This window comes from Cuculus canorus, chromosome 1 (genome assembly GCF_017976375.1).
Source record: "Cuculus canorus isolate bCucCan1 chromosome 1, bCucCan1.pri, whole genome shotgun sequence".
NCBI lineage: Eukaryota > Metazoa > Chordata > Aves > Cuculiformes > Cuculidae > Cuculus > Cuculus canorus.
Genome location: NC_071401.1, coordinates 15393879 through 15416872, shown reverse-complemented (window position 1 = coordinate 15416872; position 22994 = coordinate 15393879). Strand labels below are relative to the sequence as shown.

The 22994-nt window shown below is 40.9% G+C and overlaps 1 protein-coding gene across 3 annotated transcripts in view; it reads right to left on the bottom strand.

Annotated features, from left to right (window-relative positions):
- Positions 1-22994, bottom strand: part of RAB6A (RAB6A, member RAS oncogene family) — a 66358-nt gene that overhangs the window by 8199 nt on the left and 35165 nt on the right. The window contains exons 2-7 of one of the 3 annotated variants that reach the window (XM_054049838.1): positions 17109-17167; positions 12363-12416; positions 10874-10990; positions 10713-10818; positions 8724-8835; positions 7463-7556 (exon numbers count right to left, since the gene is read on the bottom strand). In XM_054049838.1, the coding sequence (XP_053905813.1) occupies positions 7463-7556; positions 8724-8835; positions 10713-10818; positions 10874-10990; positions 12363-12416; positions 17109-17167 (542 nt within the window). The remainder of the gene's footprint in view (positions 1-7462; positions 7557-8723; positions 8836-10712; positions 10819-10873; positions 10991-12362; positions 12417-17108; positions 17168-22994) is intronic. The other 2 variants (XM_009566406.2, XM_009566408.2) reach the window with 2 other exon arrangements.

The window sequence follows — 22994 nt, the reverse complement described above, 5'->3', positions numbered from 1 at the left end:
GGCAAATTCTAGTATGCTAAGAGAGAAGAAACAAACATCATGTCAAAATTCCAGATGCTAAACTGCAGGAGACACTGATACTGAACAGACAGCTGGAATGCAGAACCACCCAAAAGTATAAAGGCAAGACAGATTTCCTGATCAGAATTAAGATGTTTTACACAGGCAGAAGCTTAACATTGATCTAATTGTAATCCTTGTACAAAAAATGTCCTACCAATTGGAGCTCACTGCTTCTTGCTACTTTATCTGCTTGCTTCACCTTACCACCACTCTTCAATCTTAATTCTGCTTGAAAAAGCAATGTGACTATCATTTTCCAAGCATTTTAAAGCTAGCCAGACATACATGAACAGTCTGGCTTCTAAGAATGAAACGGGAGAAAAAAGAAGCTGCAGATTTTTAGAGCACATCTCCCGTCATATCCTGATGGTCAGCATTATTTTCACATCATTCCAATCAGACAAGAGGAGAGCACTGCTAACCTTATTGGCTTTATTACTTTTCAAAAGGTTTTCCACTCACTCAGTATATTCATTATAAGTTTTTCGCATCTTGGAAGTAACTGAGATTCAATATCATGTTCTGGGAGCTTTAAAAGTTTTGGTACCGTACTGGAATCCACACGCGCTTTGCATTCTCAATCCTTTCTTTGCCTTTAACGCTCTTCAGTAAACTTCCCCACCCCATCTCAATTGGGTACAGAAGGTTCAGACTCCCCTTTACTGAGCTTTGTCCCTAAAATGATTTCTACTCTAAAATCGTTCAATATTCAGTGAGCTTTCACAGGCTGATTAACTGAGCTCCACTTCAATTCTATGACCGAAGACAGCTTTGTGACTTCTAGGGGCCTGCTTACTGGACGGCCATCAGACTGTGTGGCAAAATGTTCAAATCCCATCTACTGTTCACTTTCAGAAGTGTATTGTTACAGTGTTAATGCACAAATAGATGGTATGGTAAACTCTGCTCCTCCTGCACATCGCTTCATAGTTACATCTATCCCTATTAGCTCTGCAGGGGAAGATCTGTTGAAGCTCTCACTTTTCCAACACACTTTCCTGCTGATAAGCAAGTGGTACATTAGAAGTAGCGAACGGAGCAAATTAGTTTACCTACCCTTTCAGTACACTGCTTTTTTTGCTCAAATACTGCAGAACAACACTGAGTAAATTTTGAACCAGTTATTGATGCAGAAGGTCTGAGGGGAAAAAAAATCCGTCCCATCGGTTGTAAGGATGGCTATGCAACACAGGTTGGCACAACCCTACCAGACCATAGCTAAATTAGGACACTTGCTCAGCATCTTAGTTCTGGCAGAAAGAAGGAAATGCATCATTTAATACAACTCTTTGCTTATGTCACATGCTTTTGAGATCCTAGGTAAAAACAGCATTATGAAACCAACACTGCTTTAAACTGTGGCATTGCTATTTATTTTCCCCTTGCACAATATGAGGAAAGTGAGGGATGCAGTTTATACAGGGGAAGAGAATCTTAAAAAAACCTCAGCTGACGGGAACCAACTGGAATTACTGCATTTAAACCAAGCTGCTGACAGAAAGGCTAAGTGTTTAAAATACAGTAATCCTTTCTTTATATTAACACCAGAAATAAAATTATGCTTTTAGCAGTATTTCTCCCTGAAATTATTTGACTGAAAAAAGGAATTTGGCAACTAAAAAAATCATGTTTCTTATTAACCTTCTGCTTATCAGCCAGAGCATATGTGAACAAATCCAATTAGGGAAACTTCATGATGGTTAGAAAGCAGCCTTCTATGCAGGGACCTTACTGCTCCACAGTGCCTTCAGGACCCAAGGCTTATCTCACTGAAAAAACTCACTGGCAGTTGCACACATATGTATATACATATATACACGTGTATATATATTTGTGTGTGTGTGTATAAAAATCCATGTGTTGGTGAGCATTCAGGACTTTTTTTTGTAAGGCAGGAGTTAAATGCAGCTGCCTTAATGACTCAGCCGCACAAAGTCTCTTTGAGCATTCAACCCTGCAATCTCCTTCCTGATTAAACTCTGAATAAAACCCTCATCTCTCACCGTTAGTTTCAACTCATTTGCCAAACTGTGTCTTTCTTGCTACTCCAGTCAATAAATCCCCAACGATCAGTATCACAATTGACTGTAGGCACGGAACAGTTTTCACTGTAACACTCCTGCAGCAATATGGAAAGGACAGGAGGATCACTGTCCAGATGGAAAAGGCAAGCAAGAAACCTGTTCCCCAGTGCAAAGCAAACAAAAATGTTTCCCTAATTCTCATTCGCTAAAGAGAGCAGTGCAACTCAAAGAATAATTCCTGCCCATCAGACATACAGAAATCAAAAGCCGGGAGAAAGAGCCAAGCTGCTAGACGCAGCCAGCTCTGTGAAAACAAGGTTACTAGAGGGACCACGGCCCTTTAGCTACTGCCGTGAGAAAGTTTTTCTGCCAAATACCATATTCAGCCTGGGGCTCTCTGAAAGCAAACTTGAAGCGTGCCAGGTAACACTGTAAGGAGGACTTCAGGGCTCTCCTACTCCTTTCTACAAGAATGCAAAATGAACCCTGACATATTCTGGGCATGAAATCCACAGACTAACAATAAGATTCCCTGAAATACGGACTGCCGAGATAGAGCATGACTCTCCACATCTTTTAAAGCTTATTCAGAGCTGACAAATAAAATGACTTGGAGACTACAATTCTCTGCATTAGCTGAAGCAAGTTATCTACTCTCCTCAGTCTTAAAGCGTCCCTGCCAATCAGTCTTTACAAAAACATGCAGGATCCAAAAGCCAATTTTTTCCCTCAATTGCATCAATTTAACCCCAGAACAATACAATCACCATTTTTACTCCGTAATATCATCCACTCACTTTTCCTTTCAACATCCCATTCCAAAAGCCAGAAGGAGCAGTAAGTGTGTAGGACCCTGGTGACTGGAGACAGCTCTACCTTAACAGATCCAACAGTACAAAACAGCCCTACATTACAATCTAGTTTGACAGTGTGCAACTAGAAGAGATGATGCTTGCCCCAGCAGCTCATCAAATCAGTCTCCAGGGAAAAAAAATGCCAGAGAAGTCATACACTAGAGCCTGCCATCTTTAGGTTTCAGCCAGCACATGCACAGGCTGCAAATCCTCTGTACTTCTCTGCAGTGGCAACGTGGAGATCCACCTCTGAGCCTCCAAACCAAGCCACAGGTTACTCGCCTCCACCAGTGCTAGCTGAGGTGCTGTCTTCTGAGCTGTCCCCTTTCATGCCACAGGGGAAAGGCAAAAAAAAAAAAGACAGCCAGCTGTAAGTTCCCCTCTACTTCTTTGTTGACAGAAGATCCTGGCATTGAAATACATGCTGTTTGAAGTATAGCACAACTCACCTTCTGGACTCACACTATAAAGCCAGGCACTCTGGATTTGTAGGATAGCTACAGGGAGCGCAGAGCTGAAGACAGTGTCCTTCCCTCTTATCAGTGCTGCCTTCCAGCAGAAAAGGATAAATAAGACGCTAAAAGCAGCACACAAGGTCAAAAGTACCCTGGCTCCCTACTGACAGCTAGCATACAAGTGACACAGTCAAGGAAGTGAAAGAGTCTTAGCCACCACTCTCCCCAAGCAGGACAAAAAATTAAGCTCCTTCCATATCCTTAATGGGGCAAATATGGATGCTTAAACCTTGTGGTCAGTGTCCCTTAGAGAACTCTAGAGCTTGGACCAATACAAATAGCAGTAAGATTCACCACCTGTAAGCTGACGTTGTTCTGCAATGCTTGACCAAGACTGGAATGAAGATACTGGCTAGCGCCCCATGGAATCTCCCAAGCTGCCTGAACAGCTGCCTCTGCTCCTGCTAACCCTGCCTGGCAGTCAGACCCAACAGGTTGCAAGTCGTGTCTCCAGGACTTGCCTGCACACAAATGACACTGGAATTCACATCTCTGACAGGAAGAAAGGAACAAAGCTATGGTGAGCCATAAGAAAAAAACAAGAGCTTGCTCTGAAATTGGTAACAAAGGTATCTACACTACACAACCCAAAGCCTTAATGAGGAAAGGATGGAAATGTAAAGAAGCCAACAAATGAGGACTCAGGGTTCAACTTCAACCCAAGTCTTCTTCTGCATTAACTTGCGTCATTCCCTACTTTAACACAGGGCACAGAGTTTAGACAGATTTTTCTAAATCAGGAGACAGATTTTTCACTGGGAAGAGAGGACAGTGGAGAAAGAGTAGCATTTTGTCAGCTTTTCTGGACTGCCCAGACAGGCTGCGAATTGAAGCACTGCAACCTGAGAAGTTTTAATAGCAGCAGGCAACAATTTTGTGTGAAAGTAGAAAAAAAAAATCCAACAAAACAACAGTTCATATTCCCTAATCTATACATTTCAGTGTCATACAGTATCAAAGCTGCACACTAATTGCTAAATCTAAGCCTATACCCCAGTGAACAAACCATTAACTCATCTCTAGTCTAAGATACACTTTTAAATTTCTATTTAATATCCGGCACCAGGTGATCTTAGTTTTTACATCCATGTGTTTCATTGTATGTAGTCAAAATATGGACTTTGCACCAAAAATAATTTTACAGGAATTAAAAACCCCATATGAAAATTAACTTGGACAGTAATTGCTCTGCAGAATCAGAATATATTACAGACAGAAGTTCTCAGTTATGGGAAGGTCAAATTTGCATTCCGCTTACAAAAGAAAGGTTTTATACAGCTTATGGGAAGGGTATCCATTCTGCAGTTACAGAATCACCGAATCATTTCTGTTGGAAAAGTCCTTTAGGATTGTCAAGTCCAACCCTCAACCTAACACTGCCAAGCCCACCACCAGACCGTGTCCCTAACCACCACACCTACACCTCTTTTAAAGACCTCCAGGGATGGTGACTCCACCACTTCCCTGGGCAGCCTGTTCTTATGCTTGAAAACCCACTCAATGAAGGAATTCTTCCCAATATCCAGTCTAAACATTCACTGGCACAACTCAAGGCCATTTCCTCTCATCCTACTGTTTGTTACTTGGAAAAAGAGATTGACATATGCTTTCCCATTTCATTGGGGAAGAATTTATTGACAATATAGTAAAATATATTTATACTATTAAACAGAGAAGCTGCAAAAAAATCCAAACACAGAAGTCTATAACCAGTGGTATGAAAAGTCTTATCCTTCAAGATTTGTTTGAGAGTCTTAAATATTCTGCAGAACAGAATAACTTCGCAGTTTCTGAAAATCCCAGTCCACGCAAGCAACAACAAGGATCAACACTCAGACAACAAATCCATTTTTAGTTCTTTTTAGTAACTGCTCACGTCTCTTGTTTTGATATTTTACACAGAGAATGAAATCACTTAAGATCTGTCTTCGTCCAGTCCCAACAGCACTTCACACTGCATGAAGTACCCACTCGGATTATGACGCAGTGATATGCAATTTTGTAGATACTACTGTTTATTGATGGTAGTAAAGAACAAGAGTTGTGTCTCTGAATACCAAATCTTCCATCTAATACAGAGGGAACAAGCCCCCAGGTTCCAACCACCACTTTTTATTACCAAACCTATATTCTTAAAGAAGTAGTCCTGCAGCATGTAACTTGGCAATTAAGACCACAGGCACAATTTCTCTAGATCTCTATCATACAACTCAGAATCTTCTCTAGAGAGCATGCAAGTGAGGCTACAGCTACAGAAATGGCTTTACGCTCTCATTAGTACATACAATCCCTGAATGGCTTCAGCATAAAATACAAAAAGACAAAGTTTCATTATGTATTAAATAGAACTACCATCCTTAATGATGACGGTTGTGGGAGCTTTACAAGGCACATGTTTTATTCAACGACAGTATCTTATGCCAAAACGGGACTACAGGCATACCATACAAGATTTTCCTACTTATATCACAAATCATCAGGGCTCCAGCTGGCCCAGAAAGCCACACGCTCCCCTACAGAATTGGGGACACACATCTGGAAACGTGTCAGCTGCACAGCAACTCCCTCAAGAAAAGAGAGAATACAGAGCTTCATCATCCTCACCATTCCTCTCAGCGAGGCAACTGCTCTCAAGTGCATACTTCCTAGCCTAAGTAAACATTAAGGATTCCAGCACAGAATCCAAGCCTTAATTACAAGCCAACCTCTCTGTTGTGGCATGATAATTACTGAACCCTGGAACTGAACACTTTTATGCTTGCTAATGCACTGAAATGCAGTGCTAAGTTAACACATCTAATTATTGCATTATACAGGGAACAATTTTGCTACTAATATACAAAGTCAAGGGACATTTTAATAACAAACCCTCTAGTCTTGTCTATAACATACAAAATAATTTATAATCCTCTTTTAGCAACTCCTTACGCAATTCTGTATTTAAACTACCTGTGTGACCATATATATCTATAGAAAATATACACTGCATGTATGTGCGTAGATTCATTTGCTCTGTGGAGACACCCAAGAACGAACGTCTTCCACATCATGCACTACGGCTTTTCCTCCTACCTTAAGACTGACTGCCAAATGCTTTAGCGGTCACAACTCCATATGAGAAACTGCTAGATCAATGAAAAAGCAGTATCCCGTCATGCAGTCAGTCAGCATGGCTATACAGCTCTAGCTCTCTACTCATAATCTGCCAGTAAGGATATTTACTTACATAACTAATAAGCTCAAACAAAAGTTCTTTCATGTAAACGCCAGATCAGTTCTGCAGCGTTTACTACTTTCACCAGTTCACTGTCTGCCAAGTGATTTATCTTCATTAACACAACTGCTAAAACTTCATCTGCAGGTCAGAATTTAAAGAGTTGCATCTCATCTCACAACATAAAACCTAATTTCATTGCTGTTGCATCATCTCAAAAGACACTTCGCTGGCTTTGCCCAATTCAAAAGCTGCTCATCACCTACCAGAAATAAATACCTTTGGCTGTCCAACAACATTTGCTCACACTTTCAGTGACTTCCAGCGAAGTGGGAACACCAGTTTACACTGTCTCACTGTACAGTGGGAGCATTCTAAGCCATGACATTCCTCCTTGACTGGTTTGCCTGCATTCTTTCACTGAATCAGTATAAGAAACAGTCCTCATACCTGTGTTTCCCCAACTTTTTGGCTCATGCCTTAATCCCTTCAATCTAAACACCAAATCTGGATTATCAAGAATCCAGGAAGGTAGGATCCTGTACCCACAAAGATACTTTAATAATTCCTCTTTTCTAAGGGGAAAGAAGTTCCAAATAATTTGCTGCAAGGTCAGGGATGCTCCTGAACCTCCTCCATCGACTCTGAGATGTTGCCTTCTGCATATGGAATACAAACATCCCTCTGACACCATTCCCAACAGCTTCCCAAGGTCTAGGGAAGTCCAGTTTCCACAACAAGTGTGCTAACAGAAGTAGCCTCAGGGCTGGCTGCAGCCAACACGTTACTCACCTGTTTTACATTGTATCCTGCTTTTGCACTAGTTTCAATGAACATTACATTCAGCTCTTTGGCTTTTCTTTCTCCTTCCTCAATGGACACTTGTCTGGGGAAGACAACAGAATTAGGGGAAAAAAAAAGAAAAACTTCTTGAAAATTAAGACTTTCATCTTCAACCCAAGGAGATGACTCCTTCATTACAGTTCTGAAAGCATTTCACGTGGTTTTGCTTTCACACAGATGCCACAGATGCCACAGATGCTGAACACAGCTGAAGACAAGTATCACAATTTCATCATATCCAATGGATTCTATGTCACACCCAGCTACCAAAGTGGCACTCAGATTCCAGTGGAACTGCTAAGTGAGTCAACTAGACTCTTCCACATCCCTATTCAGGAAGCTATGCTTTTATGTCTGAACAACTAGCAATCAATAGATGTTAATATCCAGTAATCATCAACTTGCATCCTGCAAAATGAAGGACCAAGCGTAACCACCTGCTATCAAATGAATTTTGTCCTGTTTGCCAGTGGTTGGGTGTCCCACACATTAAACAGTCTGCTACAGCAAAAACTGGGGGAAACTTTTGTTCAAGAGCTACCATACAAAAATCATGAGGCTTCTGAGAGGCGTGTGTGCGTGTAAACAGCTCTAGTAAGATGATATAAATCTGGAGCAAGAGCCACAAGCAAAGCTTTTCTGAGGAAACAGGGATTTCAATCAAATCCAAAATACTTGCTTCTCATGCTTCTGTTTTACCTTTGTGAGTTTTACTCATTCAGGTTAAGTATACAACAAACCCAGAATACGCAGAGCACAATTCGGCAAAAATTGAAGATACACAACTTCTAATAAAAATATTTAAGTTTGCCAACTTACAGAAATCCCTGAAGAGTTTTAAAAGGGGCGATTCCTTGCATCTGTCATTTATATCTGAGTGAATCTATTACGCATGAATATTTGTAACAACTTCAGCTTACTCATTCACTGATGGAGGTTGTAGTTAACACTCCATTCTCTCCTGACATCGGAACAACTCGGTGACGGGTTCTCAACCCATTCACCACACTGTGCTGGAAAATTGTGCTTAAGGAAATGAAAGAGGTTTGAAAATTGAGACTAGTCTTGTCACAACCATCTCCAGCACAGTTAAAACAAGCTCAAGCATTTTAGAAAAATAAAATGCAAGTGTTCCCTTTGAAATAGTTGTCTAGGAGAAAACAGCAGCAGACTAAGAAAAACACTTAAAAGATCAGTTATTTTGCCATACCTCTTATCTGCTAGATCTGTTTTATTTCCCACCAGCATAATGATGACATCACTGCCCCTTTCCGTTCTGACATCATCGATCCATTTTGTTGTTTGCTGGAACGAGTTTACATCTAACAGAGAACAGTGGAGAGGATTATCACTGCAGGTATTCTTCACAGATCACTGGGAAATACACCTGTAAGTCTCAAATAAAAGCTTCATATTCTCTGGAATCGACATAATAGGGTGATGAAGAATCAGCAAGCAAATAAGTTTCCCACACTGAAGTACATGAAAACTTTGGCATGAACTTAAAATGGACTAGTACTTCATTGCAGGTGAATTCAAAGCCAGGGAGTGAACCGAGCTGATCTATAATTTGGGTTTGACAGCATCTAAAATGAGAAGTCTTATCCCTCTGTTCTAGACCAGTTCCCTTTTAGTTTAACAAAATATTTTATACAGAGAATAGGGATTAAGGTGCTGTTACATTCTACACTGCTCAAGGCTTCTGCATCTACAGCAAGAGATTCCTACAGTTTCGTTGCTTCTCAAAAGGACTTAACACCAGCTATGCATTTTGTACAGCTTAATCACTTTTTACTTACTAGGTTCAGGATTGTCTTTAGGAAATATCAGAGCTACAAAACATATTAGCAACTCCTGTATCACTGAACACTGATAGTTTGGTATTTTTAACAAAGTTTCCAAATCATTTGCATAGAAGTAGAAATACTAGATTAGCCTATCCACAGACAATTTTTCTTAACAATACGTCCTTAAAAGCTGCAAGAATTTTAGGAAGTTATCCTGATCTAATGAGACAGTTGCTTGAAAAGTTGCATCCCGTAAGGAAATATGAGTTGTATTGAAGCTGCTACGGCACGCAGCATTTGTCAGTTATCTACACAAAGAGCACGTGAGTTGCCAAAGTAGTTTTCAGTACTTAAGAAATGGGGAGCTCTGCAGCAGTTCTTGCCACATATTGATTGTTTTTAATGGTTTCTACTGCATAGTAATATATTGTATGCTAGACAGTCAAGACTTGATCACTTGCCAAGTGTCTTAATTGTTCTCTTTACTACCTGGTAATACTGAATTTGCTAGGTCAGTAAAAAAAATTTCAAAGTTTACATCTAACCTGTAATTTTAGTTCAAATGAAAGTGCTATTTTTAACAATTGAAACTTTTATAGGTAAAGCCTGTATTCCTGCTGTAATCTTCTAGTATTTATAAATCAAAGGCCAAGTGCTTTTGCATTTCTATAGAATTAGGCCATTGCTCTCAGTCAATTCTGGTTTAGAACTGAAATTGTCTGAAGGTTGGGTTCTCCTACAAGAAAATATGTTCTTTGTAAATACCAAAAGCTAGTAAGTTAGGGGTCTCTGGACTGGGGGGAGGGACAGAAGAAGGTTGAAAAAGCAGTAATATTTTAGTTCACAAAAATGTACATACCTTAGTAAGAAATGAAAGAATTGTTAAAGGATAAGGGCTTAGTTGTAAGTTTTACATATTGCAAAATGTGAAAGTGACTGATTCAAATGAAAATGTGACGTTAGTGCATTTACCCCCCCAGCCCGTGCCCAGATTTTTTATTGGAGGGGAGGGCAAGTGGAGTGAAGCAAGCTACAGCTATCAGTGCAAAGTTTCTGATTTAAGAATTCAGATATCTATGAACATGATTCAGGTGTTTGAGACCAAAAGTCACAGGCGATATTACAATCAAAAAGCAGATGAAAGAGGATAAAGTGCAACAAGACCAGCCAGGACTCAAGGCTTCGGGAGAACACAATAGGAAAGGGTTACAAAATGATGTCATTTGTAAGACAGTTCATACATTACAACAGCAGTGATGAGGTGGCTAGCTTAAAACTTGACCATAATAAAAGAAAACATTTTTTTTCATGCCAGAATGAAAAACAAGCAGATGACTGTGATAGGACATGCAAAGCTAGGCTAAAGGATGAAAGGGGCAGAGTATTAGAAATGCAGAATTCCCCCCACTCACTTGTGATATCATAAACAACAACTGCAACAGTGGAGTCACGAATGTAGCTAGGAATCAAGCTCCTGAACCGTTCTTGACCTGCTGTGTCCCATAATTGCAACCGTACCTAACAAAATCAGTCAAACAAGCAAGAAAAATAAGAAAAAGGTCAAACCCAGTGCAATATACCTACTTGTGATATCGTAAACTACTACAGCAGCAGCAGAGTCACGGATGTAACTGGGAATGAGGCTACGGAAACGTTCCTGACCCGCAGTATCCCACAGCTGCAACCTGATCTGTGGGTGGGAGAAAATTAAAAAAGCCAAACTGCCACTAAAAATAAAAGAGTAAATAAATTTTACTTTTTGAAAAAAGCTAAATAAAAATAATAAACTCATGCAGGAGATGACTGGGGACTGGGAGCAGCAGCACACTGTGTCCTTTACAGCAATCTCTCCCAAGCGCTCGTAGTAGCCAAATTGATATATGTGCACCTATCTTGGCTTTCTGCTGTTTTTGGTTCTTAAAAAAAAAAAATGCTTCCCTTCCAAAAGGGGAGAAATAGAACTGTTCAGCTTTCAAACTGAGAGGACCAACAAGAAAACTAAGGCAAATGTTCCCCTGCAGGCCTGCCTACACAAGATTTGCACACTCTGCTGCTATCCCTCCTCAGGACTCTCACATGTAACCTCCAGCAGCCTGGAGGATGGTTCCTGGTGGAAGTAGCAGACAGATAGCATGCCACACTTCCTCTAGAGGAGACTTCAGCTGCTGTCAAAGCACTGGAATAGCTACTAATATGATTTTTTTTGAGGAGAATAAAATACTCTATATTTAAGCCTTAGTCACACTGCAAAGCAACAGGTACACAGATGAGGTTGAAAGTCTCTTCCCATCAAGGTTCTGAAAGAAAAGGCAAGATATACTAAAAGCAACTTGTACAGCAAGATGCATAAGGGCCAGCTTTGCTATGGAAAGAACATCACTCAAGCACTTTCACTGCAATCACATTACTGTGGCTTTATACAACACCATAAGCCTATGCAACACTGCACAATATGCTTCTGCAAATAGCTCAATGGCTGAATTTCTTAATTAAGAATCTGAGCTCATTTTAAACCACAGGCTTGCTTCCACAGAGGAGTGATTTCATCTCAGGAACTAGAGCTGCACCAGGCTAAGAAACAAGCATCATTTGGAGATAATTACTGAAGGCAACCTTCTTTTTAAACATGTAGTATTAAAATCTATCAAGCTAGCTAATAACTGGCAGCATTTGGGAATTCATATTTTATCCTTCCATCTTGTGACGTCAAAACCTGAAGGGTAAAGCATGGATGGACCCCTTCTCCAAATTCTCACCAATATGCATCCCTCAAACCATCCGTATCATCTCTTTTCTTCAAAGAGGATGACACTATCGCACCTTCTGCTACTTGTAAAATGGCACTCATGAGCCCTTGGCAGATGAAGCAAATGCTGATTTCCCATTTCTCCCAGCAGAGAAGGGAGCTGTCTCCACAGCACTTGTCAGTCTGGAAGCAGCTGGCAGATGAAGGCTCAGTCTGTACTTCCAAGTGATCTCAGAACTGTGGGCTGCACAATTACAACAGATGCTGATCCTCATTCCTACTGTACATAGAGAAATGCAACAAAAATCTTACTTACTGTTCGATCCTCCAAATACATGGTTTTCGATAAGAAGTCAATGCCAATTGTTGCCTGTAAAAAAAAAAAACACAAAGGAAAAAACAACACCTCTTAAATAAAATGGCAAAACAACTGTAGTTATTTTCAGGGGAACAAGCACTACTGCCACACCAGAATTCAGTATCCGTAGCACATCTGCAAGAAAAACATGCTGATTTTCTTATTTGCAAGATATGGTATCTATAAGTAACATGCTATAAGCAGTTTCCTTCATATCCATAAGTAGAACAATATCTTAAAAGCACAAAAAGTTGTCAACCTTAACTTCAGTTTATGCGTATTGACAGTTTAAAACACACAGAAATATGGGTATCAGTAAGAATGTTTATGCACATAACCCAAGTTAGTGTCCAGCAGCTGAACCAGGATATCTGAGGACACTGTACTCAGTTCCTGACTGTCAAATATTAAGCTTTTTTCATTAAGACTAAGATGGGCATCTTCACATCTGCTGCAACACAAGAGCATGTGCATGTGCACACACAGCTCCCAACAACTACCAAAGCTCAGTTAATGCTAAAGCTCACTGCAGCATAACTGCATCAAAGTTTCTAGACACTAGTGGGAGCTTTGCACAGAACATCCTTATGTGTGTTTAACAGAAAGAGCAAGGTGCTGTCATGAACTGCTGCTTAAATAGAAGATCTTCACCTCGTTTTTCAGGGCTGCAGCAAGGGTGAATCCAAGCTGCAGTTCTTTTGCACCAGGGATACACCTGACCTGACCTGTTGAGGCTGTAAGTAAGGCTGCTCTGGTTTCAGGAGGACACTGAGCATCTCAAGCAGCTGCACTGCTCAGTGACATCCACGGAATCTGGAAGACGTTCCAAACAAATTGATTTAAGAAGAAAAACAAAACCAAAAAAACTGATAAGAGGTAAGTCTCTCAAGCAGGGCAAAGGGGCTTGTTACAACCTCTTCCCCGCTCTTCCACACTGAAGCTGGTATTTCTAATGGGGAGTCTATTATATTGTATATGCTCTGTACTGTTAAACTGCTATTAAGCCCTCACCATAATTAATTGCTTGTATTCTGCCAGGTATTTTATGTGGTAGGAATAAAGAACCAAGCCAGCCAGCCTGCTTGTGAGCAATACAGAAAAAACAGCTGCAAATTATTTTAAAAAAGCAGAAGTGAACCACCCAAACTAAAGTTTGCAGCTAAGTAGCAGAAAACAAACTTCCCTAGCTGGAAACTGGGTAGCAGTTTTGGGGTACCAGAGATGCATCAAGGAAAAGTAAATACTGGAGGGTTCCAAAACAGGTACTCAGTGATTTTTACCCACCATCAAGAACTGTGACACTACCAGTTCAGAGAGATGACACTGGAACTGTAAAGCAGATAAGAGAAGCCTCAAAAGACTAATGCTACAACATGCTTCCCTTCTGCTTTTGTTTTCTATTGTTTTGGCAAAGGGTACTCCTTGGAAGCTTGCCTCAAAGATGCTGCTATTTTCCCTTGTATCTATTTGATTTCACTTTACAGAAGAAAAGCTACAAACACTCTAAGATCATACACCATATATACACGTCAGGATCTCATTCTGACTAACAAACTGCTGGAGGTGCAGAGTTTCTCTGCTCTCAGTAGGAGCTGCAAAGCCTGAAACCTGCCTCAGCCTGTGCTTCACGCCACCCCTCCCACACAGCCGAACGGCAGCAGGAGCTCTCAACTTCCCTCACTGTCATAAAGAGTCTGTGTGTGTCTGCCAGAAATGCAAGCATCACGCAGAAACACATCGGGACAGTGAGATTCCTGCACTTGGATGCCCATGGCATGGGAAATGCAATAACACAAAGGCCAAACGCAAAACTTACTTTAGACCTGAGCAATGAAAATATTTGCACTAACCTCGTTGAGAAGAATGTATGACAGGTCTGTTACTTTAAAGCTGTGAAGTGGCTCTTGACCTAAGCCCCCATAAACTTTAAAAATTACATGGAACAACTTACAGCCAAAGGTATTTGCCCACCTGTATCGGTCTGACAGTATCACAATACAAAGAAGAAGCCATCTTTACAGATCAGTTGTAACGAAGAGCTGTGCGATGTATGAGTAGAGAAAAAGTCTGCTTACTGATGGGGGAAAAAAATACAGACGTGAAACTGAGCTAATTACTGTAGTCAAGATAGAGGCAGGTTCAACCCGCTTTTGAAATGCTGTGCACCACATGGAACAAGCAGGAACCTGGCATGCTCTGAACATGATGGGAGGTACTGTAAGTCCTAATCGCAACTTTAAAGAAGAAAAGCACAAAGAAAGCTCGAGATGGCCACACTACGGATGGGGTCCCGTACGAGAACACTTTTTAATCTATCTGTCCTTACGACACTACCATCTAATAAGGAACTGTTGTTACCCCGTATTATAGGCTAAGTGGTTGAGAGAGATTTACCCAAGACTATGCAAACAAGCCTGAGACAAAGCAAGAACCTGAATTGCCTTTCAAGTCATAGGCGACTATTTCAACTCACCGTCCTCCCTCTCCGCTCCTCCAAGAGACTGAACTTAAAGGGAAACGTGGCCTGTGATCTCTTGCATAACACATACACAATCATCTGTTTGCCAACACTGAGCTTTCATTATACATCACACACAGTGCCACAGAACAACGCAAGTCTTTCCCAGTACATCCATGGAGAGGAATCATTACTGGTAAAACATACACCACCAATGTCACAATTTTATTTCAGGCGTTTGGATTTCCTTTACAATGTATAGAGTTCTTGTTTGCTTCACAAATGCCACTTTCATGAAAACAGCTTATTAGTAAGCTATGGGCAACAGCTAAATTCCTCTTATCTAGCAGCAAGCAAAAGAAAACTAATGCACAGCACAGATTTTATTAAAAGGCAGCTTTCTATTTTTACCAACTGAACAGAAAAAACCTTGTTCAAATAAGAGGTTGTGGCAGCTTTCAGAAAAATAGGCATTTAAAACTTATCAGAAATGTCCAGAACAGACAAATCATCCATCAAACAACTTACAGCTAACCACATACACAGTTTGATATGCAATATCATTCAAGAACTGGATTTTGAGACATCTCTATATAATCCTGGGCATCGGGAAATTTATATTCTGGTTTGACACTTACATGTGGTGTGATTTTGGCCAAATTACTGGAACTTTTATATCTCATTCTTTCTTCTAGCTGTATCAAAAAAGGACATATTGCCCTACCTCAACGATGACTTCAGAAAAATAGAGGTCTTCAGACGAGTGACAGTATACCAAATACATTAACACCCAAACTAGGCACACATCATTGATAGCTAAATTGAAGCTGTCTTGCAAGCCCTTAAGATTTCTTACTGTTCTAAGTCCAACTCATTCATTTTGCAATCATTTAGGATATTATGTCAGATCAGCTTCCCATGGAGACAACATTATCATAAAGCACAGAGGGTCAAGCCTCTTCAAGAAAGAAGTAGGACGCAAGCTCCGCAGAGAAAAGGAGCGGACTTGAAAGAAAAATACTGTGGGAAAAAAAAACCAGATTAAATAAAAGCTCTGCATTCACATGTCCATGTAATTACAGTGGGTAGAATTTGAAAGGATGTTTGCTCCCTTGGGAGCAATGATGTGTACTCCAACCCTCCTACACTATAGAAGTTTTGCTTCTCCAATCTTTAGTGAGACCTCACATCTCATTCTACTCAACTCACCTAGCAGCAGCAGCAACAAGGAATTACTGAAGAGGCAAGAAGGAAATCATTAAGGGTTAAAGAGATTTAAATAAGACACTTGGATAGACACTAAGTAACAGAAGAGTCATAGCATTTTTCCTATTTTTTTCCTATTACCTCCTCCTCCCACCTCCCTAAAAAACCCCTCACATTCATCAGGGAACAGATTTTTCTCAGTTTACTGTATTCAGAACGTCAGCAACTGTAGCCAAGTCATGAAACATGTTCTGCTTGGAGAAGACATACTTAAAGAAACTACAGTGCTTTCAAAGCTTGTCACCTTTTCAAGCTCATCCTAGATTCTGGGAGTGGGCCACAATGATTGTTCTCCTAGAATTTAGGAAAGTCAGTGTGTGTCAACTTGAGCCAACTTATCACCAAACACAAAGCAGTGAGGGCGCTGCAGGGCTGACTGGAATATAAGACGACCACTGCTTCAACCCCAACCCTGTCAACCTGATCTTGCTTAAATAATAAATAAATCAGCATAAATAAGCAGCCACAGGATGAGGACGTACTTAACAGTCAGGTTTGTGGTCTTTGTTCCAGCATATAGCACAAAAGAGCATCTTCAAGCAAACCCAGCCTTACAATCCACTGCTTTCTGCTCCACAAGTCCTTGTTCACCTCATTGCAAAAATCTTCGGCAGCTCAGATTGCTTCTGTTTTAAGAGCCTGTTACATTTTCCCCATAGAGGCATTAGATCTGTGATGTTCTGGTAACAAATGGTGAAAAAAACCTGGTAGAATTAACAGCTACTGTTGCTTTGGCATACCTAAGAGGCTCATCCTTTCAAACCACAGCTCATCCTGCTGCAAGTAGCAGATAAGCTACTCGAGCAGAATACAACACTGAAATGCCATTCTGAAAAGATATTAAAAGCATAAAGATTTTACAATTAAAAATTTGGCCAGTGTACAAACTCTTATCCACTGCTATCAAATGGACTCTTCCTGCAATAGGAGACAGGGCAATGGAGGAGCCTTATAGAAGACAACAATATGGATTAATTTACCTGGTAGGTGTTGTCAAAGCTGTCATACATGAACCTGGTGATCAAGGAAGTCTTCCCCACTAAAAGAAGAAAAAAACCACAAATTTAACGAACAATTTCATTGCAAGTTGTAAGCAAGCGATTTAAATAATAGTTTCATGAGTTTTACTGTTTCCGACAGATCACAGTAAAACAGAAGCAATTAACTTCTACAATCAAAAGATCAGTTATTTGAATTTACAACTGCAATGTCACGAGCAGGCACATTTTGTCTGAAAAAGGTTGGCTCCTGCATCACTCCTGAGCATCACTTTTACTCTTAAAACACCCGTGACTCAAGATGAATATTGAAATAATACGATCATTCCAGTTTCCACCAAGTCATTCAGAAATTTTAGTTGAACTAAATGAACAAATGCAGCAGGCCTGACAATCTCTACAACTTATTATAAACAAACCAGCTCTTCTCACTCATAAAACAAGCCAGCTATGTCACTTCAAAATACACTCTTCATGTGTCACACAAATGACAGTTCATCCCTGCCGCCATATCGCAGTAATATAAGACAAGATCGAAGAACATCATTGTTGAGAGGCTGTTTACCATCTCCCCACAGTGCCTGGAGTCCCCATCACTCCATTAACTTCACTCTTCTTTTGACAACATATCTGCTATACCCTTTTGCATAAGAAGTTTCATATGCTGTTACAAATGCCATTATCCACCCCAGCGACAGCTGTAGCTCGCGGCTGGCTGTTAAGCATGAGGAAGTCAGTGGGCACTGCAATCAGAAGGCGTCACTGCAGCGGGTGCACACACACCTGACAGACACTGAGCCACAGGCGAAGCCTTTGCCACACAGCCATTTGGAATGCTGCAGCTCCTCTGCAACTGCGACTCAGCTTGGCCAAGTTAAATCGCAGGTATCTCAAGCTCTGTCAAGATTCTCATTTCATTAGTGAGATCAACCTAAACTATGTGAATTGTAGCATTCCAGCCACGTATCAGACTACACTGTCTTTTAAGGAAAATGAGATTGCAAGAGGCTTATTGTAAAACAATCGCTGTCACAACAGTTGCTTTCTACTCCTCTAAGGACAACAATACAGCTGAGCTGGGACAAAGCCTAACCCACAGTCAATGGAGCACCTTCCATACAAGGACAGTTGTGGGTTGTTCAGCCTGGAGAAGGCTCTGAGGACATCTTATAGCAACCTTCCAGTAGCTGAAAGCGACCTACAAGAAAGCTGGAGAGGAATTATTCTTAAAGGCTTGTAGTGATAGGACAAGGGGGAACAAGTATAAACTGGAAAGGGGCAGATATAGGCTTGATATAAGGAAGAATTTCTTCACCATGAGACAGGTGAGGCACTGGCACAGGTTGCCCAGGGGAACTGTGGATGCTCCACTCCTGGACGTGTTCACGGCCAGGTTGAATGGGGCCTTGAGCAGCCTGATCAAAAGCGATGTCCCTGCCCATGGCACAGGGGTTGAAACTGGATGATCTTTAAGGTCCCCTCCAACCCTAACTATTCTATGACTCTACAACAACTTCCTATTCTACGCCACTTTCATCTGGAAGGGAGCAGCAATATATGCAGGAACTGGAACATTTAAACCTGCCTCACTTCAATATGTTTAAATACTCTTAACTGTAGACCAATTATTTAAAAAGAGTTGAAGTTAATCAAGAATACATCATCTCCAGTTATTTTCTTCAGATCACCCTGCAGCTAGAATTTACCATCTCCCATGGCAGTAGGAGAAGAGCAAGGAGAGCTGTACAACTCATGTTGGTCACAGCAGGTACAGAGAAAAGGCAGCTGGATAAGCCCAAGCCAAAGCTTGTCTAGAGTTCTTCAAATAAGCTTCCAGAGATCTTAGCTCTCAGCAAAGGCAACCATCAAGAGACAAGGGAAATTTAAGCCAAGATTTTGGAGATGAGGGGCTATTTTGGGAGGCTTTCTGTTTTTTGTTTGGTGGGTTTGGTTTTTTTTTTTTTTAATCCTAGTATAAAACTTTGAAAAAGATCTCTGGTATCATACTTAAGCAGCATTTTAATCCATCTGAAAACTTTAGTTAATTCTGTAAAAGTGCTAAACTAAAAGGAATACAGTAGGCAGCCTTTGAGAAAAAGATTTTCTCAAGTCAAAACGAATTCCTGTGTGAATATTTCTCTCCCTCAGCATATTTGGGTTTCCCATGAAGTTAAAAAGCTGCCTTTACAAAGGTAAAGCAAACATTCCCTTCAGTGAGCAGCTTTCTGAAAGCTTTTCAGATGGGCAGGATTCCTAAATCCCTTATTCAAATCTGCCCCAGGCCCCCAGTAGATGTGTTGAACAACAGCACAGGCTGGTGCAGGACAAACAGCCACGGGCTGCGAGAGGAGGAGGGTTTCACTCCAGAACCAGCAAAAATCCTCAAGGGACAGAGATGAGCAAATACAATACCTTTTCACTGCAGCACATACTATAAATCCCAGTAATGGCTTTGCGGCACCACAAACAAGCCAGCTTTTCTCACACGGCCACTGGTGAAAGCAGTCAAATTTAATTATTTAGAGGTGCAAGGGGATGTAATCAAACCCATGAAATAATTTGCATTTTTAAGTCATAATCCTTGAAGGACACTGAAGTCTTCTGGCAAATCATTTCCCTTCCCACTGTACACTGAGATTTCTTGGAAGGAGTCTGTCTAGAAACCACAAAATCTGAAAACATTCTCTATTTCACATTCCTTGAGCTTCCCTACCCTACCTTCACTCACTTCCCACAAAGAAGGGAAAAATAAGGTGCTGCTTGGCTTGCTCATATTTAAACATCTGCTTCAACCAACATTTGGACAGAGTGTCTTAATGCACTTCAGTTTTAAGACATTTCTTCGCCAAACAGACTAAAGCTTTCTTTACACAGTATGTCAACAAGCACCAGATCAAGTTAGTATTAATATCAACTGCTTATGGTTTTACTTCCACTGTGACTACTGAAGCATCACGATTTCTCCTTGAAAAAAATCAAAACACAAGTTGCTTTAAAAAATCTTGGCCTAAGAGAAAGCCCACAATTCCCACTCTATATATAATTAAAAGGATAATCCAGTGAATCTTCCCTTCAGAAATTCACAAGTTTACATTATATAAGCAGACACCTTGTCCAGAGGGTTACAGGCTTTCCATAAGCCACTCTGAATACCTAACACCATCTTACATCTCCCCAGCCTCCCCACACAAACCACCCCTGCCAATGGCAGAAACTATCCCCAGCCCTACAAAAAATAGCCGGATGAATCACCTTAGGATTCATATACCATCTGTTGCACACTGAAGTGATGTGGATGCATATGCTGATTCTTCTGTGCAAGCCACACTGCTATAAAGCTCTGTTTCAGAGAGCTTGAATAAAGAACAAAACCACACAAATTAATCTATCATCAATCATGTTGATCGCATTTCTCTCATACGGAGGCACAGCACAGGCCCTTGGGCAAGTCACAGCTAAAGCAACATCACACATGATTTTGTGCACACACTGAGTAATTAAACATGTCAATTGTATTTATGACGGACACAACACACAGTTACAAACTAAATTCCCAGTAATGATAATCCCTTACAAAGGGAAACCTCATTGTGCAGCTAGCACACCACAAAGCTCAACATGAGCCAGCAACGTGTGCTTGCAGCCCAGAGGTCCAACCATATCCCAAACCTCATTAAAAGAAGCGTGGCCAGCAGTTCAAGGGAGGGGATTCTGCCCCTCTAGTCCGTACCCGTGAGACCCCACCTAGAGTATTGTTTCCAGTTCTGGAACCTCCAAAATAAGAAGGATATGGAGCTGTTGGAACAGGTTCAGAGGAGGCTTTGAAGACAATCAGAGGGCTGGAACATCTCTGCTGAGAGAACAGGCTGAGGGAATTGAGGTTGTTCAGCCTCGAGAAGAGATGGTTCCAAGGAGACCTTATAACGACCTTCCAGTACCTGAAGGGGCTACAAGAAAGCTGGGAAGGGACTTTTTATAAAGGCACATAGTGATAGGATGAGGGGAAATGGCTTTAAATTGGAACAGGACAGATTTAGATTAGACGTTAGGAAGGATTTCTTCATGTTAGGGTAGCAAGATACTGGCACAGGTTGCCCGTGGATGCCCCATACCTGAAAGTCTTCAGGGCCAAGTTGGATGGGACCTGGAGCAGCCAGGTCTGGTGGGAGGTGTCCCTGTCCATGGCAGGTAGGTTGGTACTAGACCTCTTAAGAACCCTTCCAACTCAAACCATTCTATGATTCTATAATAAATACCTTATCTTTTTCCCCTTCCCTTGGCAGAGCAACCAGGAAGGGTCATTGAGCCACAGTTCACTGCTCACTTTTGGAGCCCCTGGGCTCTTGTATGAGTTTAAATTTTACATCAGTTTTTATTTGGAACGTCATAATAGAGTGTTAAGCCCCCATGTATGTCTTTAAAAATAAATAAAAATATCAGTAATAAGGAACATTGCAAAAAAAAAGAATCACTTTATTGACTGAGTATCTACAGGAGAGCTTGAATCCCATTCTGTTACATATTTTCACTTGCTTTCTTTTCTGTCTTGCTGGCCATATGTTTATCGAATTCACAGAAGGCATTAATTTGGGAGTGATTGCAAGCAAGTTAGAGGACAGAATGAGAATTCAAATACTCTTGAAAAATTCAGAAGTGACCTCAAGAGGAAAATGAAGCTCAGCAGGGAGAAGTAGCACAAGGTAATACACACAGACAAGAACAACTGGCGGCTTAGAACACAGATTGCAAACAACTGGGTAAGCAATCTGCGGGTTATAACCAAAAAAAACAGAGGAGACAGTCAAGATTTCAGCCTTGTTTCATTAAGCCATGTTATGTATTTGTTTTAAATCTACTGGGTTAAGTCGATCTCTTGGAAAAAGAATTCAACACACAAATATGTCCAGGACAGCATTAGTCAGCGATGCAGTAGCACACAACATCCTTTAGGCTAAAATATTTCTGGTATGCTGAAAAAAAGTTAGCATTAGCCTTGGAGGAATAAAGGCGGGGAAGGAAATGCTGCAAATGGGGTTTTTCAGCAGCACACAGCTTTGGCTGGAGTAGCAAGATGGGGTTCTGCTCGACACACAGACAGCAGGTAAAGAAAAAAACTCAAAGAATTCAAGAGTTGAGGAGCTTTTTTGCAAGAAAGAAGTTAGCTTGCATAGCTTACCAGAACTGAAAGGTGACAGACAGCAGAGAAGTAATGAGGAGTGATAAGGAAAGGTGGTGTCCAGTATCTTTTCCTTCTCCAGATCAAGATCTAAGAGCTGAAAGCCAAGTCCAGACAAAGTCCTACATGAAAAGGCATGCAATTTTGAAACTTACGGTAATTAAAATTCTGAAATAACCTGTTCAGCTGGGCAGCAGATTCTCCCCTGCTCCTTGGCATGTGAAGTTATTAGATGTTATTCCTCTGTAGGAATTTACATGCAAGCTATCTGAGAATTTTTTGAAGTAGAGGAAAGCTAAGAAAATAAGTGATTAACCAAAGACAGCATTTGTTGCAAAACTGCACCTGAGCATCAATTTTGGAAACTCTTCTATTGTTAAGCAGCTGAACAACATCAGCACTCTGGGTTTCACTAGATGAGTTTTCTGGTCTTTCAAGCTTTTGATCCAACAAAAACAAAATCCCCATTAACCAACTCCTAATCACACAGCTGTGGCTCAGACACCATTACTTAAGCGCACAGATTATCCACGTATGCTCCTGGATGGGAAGTCAACCAGCTCCAGTGGGAATTTTAAAGCTTGTATCAAACTTCCTCAGACGTTTTTCTTCAGCCATACCAGCACTGGAAGAATCTGTACCTAGAAACCACTAGTAGCTCCCATATTGAACTACTCACCAGCTGCAACTGT